Consider the following 7,498-nt stretch of genomic DNA (forward strand, 5'->3'; position numbering starts at 1 on the left):
TAGAGACACAAGACGGAGCCACTTTTTCAGCTCAGACATGTTAAAGTAAGGATGCTATTTGGTTATGCTTTTGATTTGTTTCAACAATTTGAATCCTGTTTTTTTATTTCTACTGCAACATTTACTACTAGTACTACATGATCATGAGTCAGTACATTCTCTGCTCCTCTGTACTTTAAAGACATCACTGTCGTCTAAGTTTAACGGTCAACCTTCCTTTAGAGTTACTGTATAAAATTTCTGATGCAGATTTCTGGCTGAAGGTGAACAAGTTTCACTTCCTGTAGAGTTACTTGGTATTAGTGGTTTGTGAGCAACAGCACCTGAAGTAGGAAGTGTAGAGCACTTCTGTGTCAGAGTCCATCAGAGCTGCTTTCAGACGACTCCGTCTTGTTGTGGATGCTGAAGCTGATCATGGTTCTCCTGTGGATGATCCTGTTGGTGCTTCTGCTCTGTGCACAGGCCGAGAACGTGACCGAGGTCAGAGGAGAGCTGGGGACCAATGTCACTCTAACCTGCTCCAATCAGACATCAGACCCATACTGGTACATGAAGATCTACAGTCAGTTCAGAGCAGGTATCGGCCGCAGTTTTTCTTCAGCAGACTCTACCTACTACTCTCCTGATTTTGAAACCAAATTTTTAATCCTGGGAAGCAAACTCGTGATTAAAAACGTGACAGCAGAGGACTGCAGGCTTTACTTCTGTGCCATCAAGAGAGGAGGCAGCATTCAGTTTGTGGAGAGTTTCCACGTCATCTCAGGTAAGTAGAAGGTTTTTTACTTTAATGCTGAAAACTACAGAAACATGGCCCCTCACAGCCATCATACCACCTTAAATAAATGAATGTTAAAAATGTTCTTAGTTATTTTATCTGTGAATCCTGAGTGAGGCCTCAGGGTGCTGCATGTTGTTTTTCCACTCAGTCTTGTTTGTTTGGAGGTCCCAAGTGCACTCTGGGAAAAAAGTTTGCACTAACGTATATGTATGAATGAGTCCAAAGCTAAATCTCACAAGTTCAGCTTAATCAAAGTTCTGTTTTCAGTCAAAGGAAGAAGTCGTTAAATGTTGGTGCAGATCAGGATCATTGTATTAATAACAGCTCACTGTCTGCAGCATAGGATGTGGTCTCAGAGTCCTGCTGTTAGAGGTGTTCACGTCAGGCAGTGACCTCGTGGTTAAAGGCAGCTTCTAGTTTTAGCACACTGGTGGAAACCAAAGACTACACCAAATACCTCCCTGTTCTGAGTGGACACAGTATATGTCCACTGGTTCCACCTCATTGTCGTGTTTCTGGATATGAACACTTATCTGCAACATCTTTTCTTCCACCAGTGACCCGTTGGCAGGGTGTCCCTGTCATGCTCATGCTGTATTTAGTAAAAATAATAGCTTATGAAGTCTTGAGACTCAAACTGAAAACATCATGTAGTTTCTTTAAAAAGTGTCCTCTTTGTGTGTTCCTAGTTAGATTCTGTGCGTCACTTCGTTTTTTTTTATTCGTTCCTTGCCTTTGTTATATTTTTTTAAACAATGATTTATTTATTTTTGAACAATACAAATAGCAACAAATCAGCACAGCCAAATACAAACAAGAAGAAGAGAAAGAAAAAAAACAAATACAGGTATATGAGTTACAAATGTACATCTCTGAGTCAAAATATGTCGAGTGCTCCACATTTAAAGTCAACGGAAAGAAAGAAAAGGAGAAAAAAGGGAATACAGACATTAATTATTATGTTTAAAAACAAAATGTGATCTCCCTTTATGTATTAGCACAGTAAGGTCATGAGGTTGGAGATCAAGCAAAGGCCGCCATATCCTACAGAATGCATCATAATTGCCCTTTATAATGGCACTAAGGCGCTCCATTGGCAACACTCTGAATGTTTCTCTGTACCATTGTGTAACAGTGGGAGGCTGTCTCTGAATCCACTGAAACAGTACACATCGCCTCGCTAAATGTAAAGGTTTACATAACAAAAGCATTTGTACAAAGACAGAGAGGCCAACTATAGATAGACCCAGAACAAACAGCACAGGGTTCAGTGGGATCATCTGGTGAAAGATTGACCGAAGCTCTATAGCAATATCATTAAAGGATGTTGCCAATGGTAATAAGTCCCCAGCCCTTGTTATGTTTACTTTGTAACCCTCCAGCTGTTTTGAGTTTTAAGTGTTGCTTTCTAGTCCTACTCTGCTGTTTCACAGGCAACTTAAATCCTTTATCATGTGAGCATGATTTTTTTTTTCTCATTTATTTAAATCAGCTGTAACTAAAACTATTTTCACACTCACGAGGGTCCAAAGCTTTGAAAATAAACAGACTTCAAAAGTCTAAGATGCTTAAACTGAAGGCAGCTTTTTACAGTAACTTTGTACCTTTGTGAAACTGACAGCCGTCCACACTTTGAGGCTTCAAAGAAACCAGTTTGTTAAAAAGTGTTGACGGCTGGGCCAGTTCACAACTTCATTCTCAAACTTTTCTTGAAATGTAGATCACAAACTGCTTCAACTAATCAGCCCCAAAGTCCTTAAACATGTAAGACATGTTTCTTCAAACACTCTTTAACCTATTTCTCAACCTGTGTCCATTTTCTTCTTTCAGATCCAAGAGCTGAACATAAGAGCAAAAACCAGCAGAGTGATCATGCCGTCTCTATCTCTCTGAGCTTGAATGCTGCACTTGTTTTTGTGGTAATCTGTGAGTCTGTCCTTTTTTCACATTGTGGTTTGCTGTTTTATTAATATCAGCACACCTCCGCAGTGTGCAGCATCGTGGTGCATTTAGAGGTGCATAGATGTAACCATCAGATCACGTTTCTGCACTGAGAAAGCACGATATTGCTTTCCACTTTTATGCTGATGACAGATCTATGTCACTCTAAAGAAAAAAGGCACATACCGCACACAGCCATTACTTCAGTGTCTCGATGACATTAAGGCTTGGATGTCTGTTAACTTTTTAAAATTCAATAATAAAATAAAAGACCGAGGTGATGGTTTTTGGTCGCCCCACTGAGACCCCCAGAGTGTATTTAGATTCTTTGGCTCAGTATGTTAAGCCAACTGCTACAAACCTGGGGGTCAAAGTGCACTGTGAGCTGAAGTTTGATAATCAAATTAAGGCAGTGGTAAAATCTGGCTTCTTTCAGCTCAGGCAGCTGGCAAAAATAAAGCCAATTCTTTCACGGCAGCACTTTGAGACAGTGATCCACGCCTTTGTTAGCACTCAGCTGGATTACTGTAATGCATTTTATATTGGGGTCAGCGCATCATATATTAGTCATCTACAGATGGTGCAAAATGATGCAGCTCGTCTTTTAACTGGCACTCGAAAGTTTTAGCACATTTCCCCTATTTTAGCTTCACTTCACTGGCTGCCCATTTCTCTTAGGATTCATTTTAAAATTCTTTTATTTGCTTTTAAAGCTCTCCATGGCCTAGCCCCATCTTATCTCTCTGATGGTGCAGCCTTATACACCCACCCGCTCTCTCAGGTCAGCGGATCAGCTGCTCCTGAATGTACCCAGGACTGGGCGTAAAAGATCGTGCTTTTGCTGTAGCAGCTCCAAAACTGTGGAACGATCTTCCTTTAGAGATGAGACAGGCCACTTCCCCATCTGTTTTTAAGTCACTCCTGAAAACCCACCTCTTTACCCTGGCCTTTGACACCACGTGAGATGTTGGTTTTTATTTTAAGTTTTTAGTTGTTTTTAGTTGATTCTATGCTGTTTTATCTTGTTTTCTTTTTGAATATAGGGCTGTTTAAATTTTTATGTATTATGTGTATTTATTTATTTTTTTTGCTCTTTTCTGTTGTTCTATTGTTTTTTAACTTATTTTCTGTACAGCACTTTGGTCCTGTGCTGGGTATTTAAAAGTGCTCTCTAAAAAAATTGGTTTTGTTTCAGAGTAGTTACAAAACTATTTTGGAGGTAAAGTCAAAAATCTGTAAAACTTTAAGCTAGATTATTTTTCTCATCACTCACAGTCAGTGGTGTCTGCATGCAGGTGTCTACAATATGTTTCATATTAGAACTAAATTAGTAAGAAAAAATGAAATAAATATTTCACAAATGCAGGTCTGAAAATTAGTACACTGAAAAAAGAGAATAATTGATCCAACTGATTAGTTAATGTTCAGTTGGTAACAAGTAATTAAATTAGGTTTATACCTAATTTAATTAAGTTTGACTTAAATTTTTTAAGTCAAACAATCTTACTCAAATCGTTCAGCTTCTTTCAAATAAAGAATTCAAATCTCTCTGACTCAGTTTTAAAAGTCAAACTTTTAAGTTGTTCCAAATCAAAAAACTGAATTATCCAAATGTACATTATCGCCCAGGTTATACTAAAAAATAAAAACTTTACAAAATTACTAACTATACTAAAATAACCCATTTGAATCTAAATCATCTCAAATGTGTGTGCTAAATCACTTTAGTAATAGTAATATCACTTTCTCACCTAGTTGTATCCATGTGCACTAGAAATGGGCCTTATGCTCTATCACACATATATGCGCACGCAGTGAGGCTATTGTTAGTTCATGGAATACGTTAAATAGATAGTGAGACTCCTTTTGCTTATCAGGGATGTATCTTCTTGTATATGTGTCCTTGGGTGACGGCCAAGCAGAAAACAAGGTCATAATTCTCTCTGTGAGGGAAAAGGTTTAAAGGATGGGGCTGAAGGTGTATTGTTAAAATTTCCACAACAGTACTCATAAATACTTAGTTTCTGTCAGAAACCTGCTACAGTGTAGAATCAGGAAGTATTCCTGATATGACAAAAAAAGAAAACATTTTTTTTTCATGCTTATGGCATAATGACATACAACTTTTTCTTAAACACAAAGAATGCAAAACCTATTGCATCCCAGGTTGTTATGCAGACTGGATGTTTGGGGTCTATCTTGTTTTACACTGTGAAAAATGTATTTTTGTCACAGCTGCCTTCTGAGTAGCCATTACATTAGCTTGTCTCCCTGTCAGAGATCTAACGTTGAATTAGAGTCAGATTTTGAGTTAAAAGAGCTTTCAAAGAAAGGCGTCTGGAATTCTTAAAGTTGCTTGAAGACGTTTCACCTGAAAACGGGTGTGGGTCCCAATCAGCCAGAGTTTCGGGTGAGCTCACTGTGAAACCTGACTGAAAACGGGATTATAGATGGCAGACACTGTCAAAATAAACCTTCAGTCTTAATCATGGACAGAATGAATGTTAAAACATGTTGAGACTTGAACAACACCCAAACGGCGCAGCTAGCAAGACTAGCAAATGTGTAAGAGCAAATAAGTGATGTTACTACTAGCTAAAACACAGACAGTGAATAAATGTTACAAATATGAAGAAATGTATGACTTATTTGAAGAAAAAGTATTGTTTAATTTCTTAATATTGTTTATTAAATGTTAGCTTATCATGGCTAGCATAATTCACTTGCTTAAACTCATTCTGAATATTCAAGCAGGACATTAAATAAAATAAAACTATGGGGTTTAATCATTCTTACCAAAATAAACAATCGGAACATCAGATGTTCATATTCAAAGTGAAAATTTTAACTGTACAAGTTTCACTTTTGCATGTAGTTCTTGTCTTTTATTTTGAGTGTGAGATATAAGTTCATGTCCTTTTAGAGTTTCACCTTCAAAGCTGTGTTGCAGCTGGTGTTGCTTGTGTGGAAAGAGATCATTGTTGCTCATACTTGTTTCTGATCAGAGTTTAGTTCAGACCTTCCAGTCACAGTTTAAAAACAACTTCCTCTCTTTGTGTTCTGCCAGCTGTCAAGCTTGCTTTGAACCAACCTCTTATTTTTATAATAGATGTCAACTCATCTTGTAACCCTCTCCTTCCAGCAGCGCTTCTTACTATGTGGATTCAGGCTTCTGTAGTTTATATTCATCCAGCTTATAAAACATTTACAAGTGCAGGTTCATACTGTAACTTTTACACATAAGCTGCAAGTATGTGAGGTAGTTTTATAGTTGTACATTTGTGGAAATAAGTATTTTTAAAGTTGGCCCACAACATTCTTTATGTTACTCACATATTACCAAAGTACATAGATGTAATCCATGGGGGCTGAAAGCCGACGCTGTACAGACAGTACAGCACAAACGTACTGCTCACTGCCCCAGCAGGCTTCAGCAGTGCTTCTGTTGTCCAGGTGTTGTCCCAGATGTTGGAAGATTTCTCTGCACAGCGGAGAAATGTGTTGTATGTGATGAGTGCTGATGTGAGTGTGAAGGTGAAGTGACTCCTCTGACGGTCTGTTGGCAGGTCTGAGTTGTGTATCACTGTCTCTGAAGAGGAGAATCAGCAAGTATCAGGCAAACCTCCCTCCAGCTGGGACCAGTGAGAGGCTGGAGGCTCCACAGGTAACTCAAAGTGTACAAGTGACCCTGCAGCTCATGCTCATTGTTCTCCTTCAGTGCTACTTTGTTCTGTACTCAGTGCTGCTGTTGTGTTTCAGTACGAGGAGATCAAGCTCCCCTGTCGATCTGCTCCTGCTGAGAGTGTTTACTCTCAGGTTCAGCTTCTTCCCTTCACATTGCCTCAAAGCTGATGGACACACCTGGACAGGTGGATGATACCTGGTGGATTCAGATTTTGTGGACAGAGGTCAGTCTGATGACTGAGATCTTGCTGCTCCTCTGCTCATTGGAGGATTTCTTTCTTCATGTCAACTGTTAGCTTCTTGGACAACAGGACATCAAGAAAATGCTGTAAGACCATTTGAGTCAGATTCAAATGAATGTGACCTTTAAGGTTAAACCAGTTTATCCTGCTTTAAGGTGTTTTAGGATTTAAGGTAGATAAGCGTCAAGTCAAAGCTTCTGTGAAAACCTGTAAAAAAACAGTCCAACATTTCATATTTATTTGAATCCTCTGTCTGTATTCTTTATCGGTTTTAGTTACCAGTGATTCCTGAGATTAGGGACAAAACAGGTTTTAATTTTCTAAAATATATTTTTTGATTTTTCAAAAACATATTTACATATAATTGTTAAGTTTTGGCTGTCTCACCATGTTTTGGTACAATCTCCCTTTTTAATAATTTATGTTTTTGCAGAAGTACAAGGTTTTTGTCAACACCGTCAGACACAAAGAAATGCAAAAATATATATTTTAAATTAAGTTGTTTCAGCTCTTTAAACTATTAGCAGCTTCTCTATTCTATTGTTTATGCACATATGTTTTCAAAGTAATTATACCACATTTAAAAGTTAGATTGTTTTGGCTTTTTATTATTAGAGTTACAGTCATACATATTTTCAGAAGCTTGTATTTAATCTGTATAAGAAACAGTCATATTAAGCGGCATGGAAATTACACATTTATTGAGAAAATTACGTATTTTTATTGGAAGATTATGAGGGAGGAAACTATATGGTTCTCCAAAAGAGAAAAATAAACAAAAACTCCATATTATGGAGTTGACAACGTGCTGACGGTGGTGACACAAATCTGATGGTGTTGACACACTAGTAGA

General features: G+C 38.0%; 1 protein-coding gene across 1 annotated transcript; it reads left to right on the forward strand.

Annotated features, from left to right (window-relative positions):
- The first annotated feature begins 369 nt into the window (after positions 1–369).
- LOC309700813 (uncharacterized protein) lies at positions 370–6,655 on the forward strand. The gene is made up of 4 exons (XM_082524645.1): positions 370–763; positions 2,609–2,704; positions 6,286–6,383; positions 6,479–6,655. Exons 1-4 carry the CDS (start codon positions 400–402, stop codon positions 6,569–6,571), a joined length of 651 nt encoding a protein of 216 aa, XP_082380771.1. The 5' UTR covers positions 370–399; the 3' UTR covers positions 6,572–6,655.
- Positions 6,656–7,498: the final 843 nt, after the last annotated feature.

The sequence above is a fragment of the Aulonocara stuartgranti genome (assembly GCF_965226115.1).
Source record: "Aulonocara stuartgranti genome assembly, chromosome: 23".
In the NCBI taxonomy this organism is placed as follows: Eukaryota; Metazoa; Chordata; class Actinopteri; order Cichliformes; family Cichlidae; genus Aulonocara; species Aulonocara stuartgranti.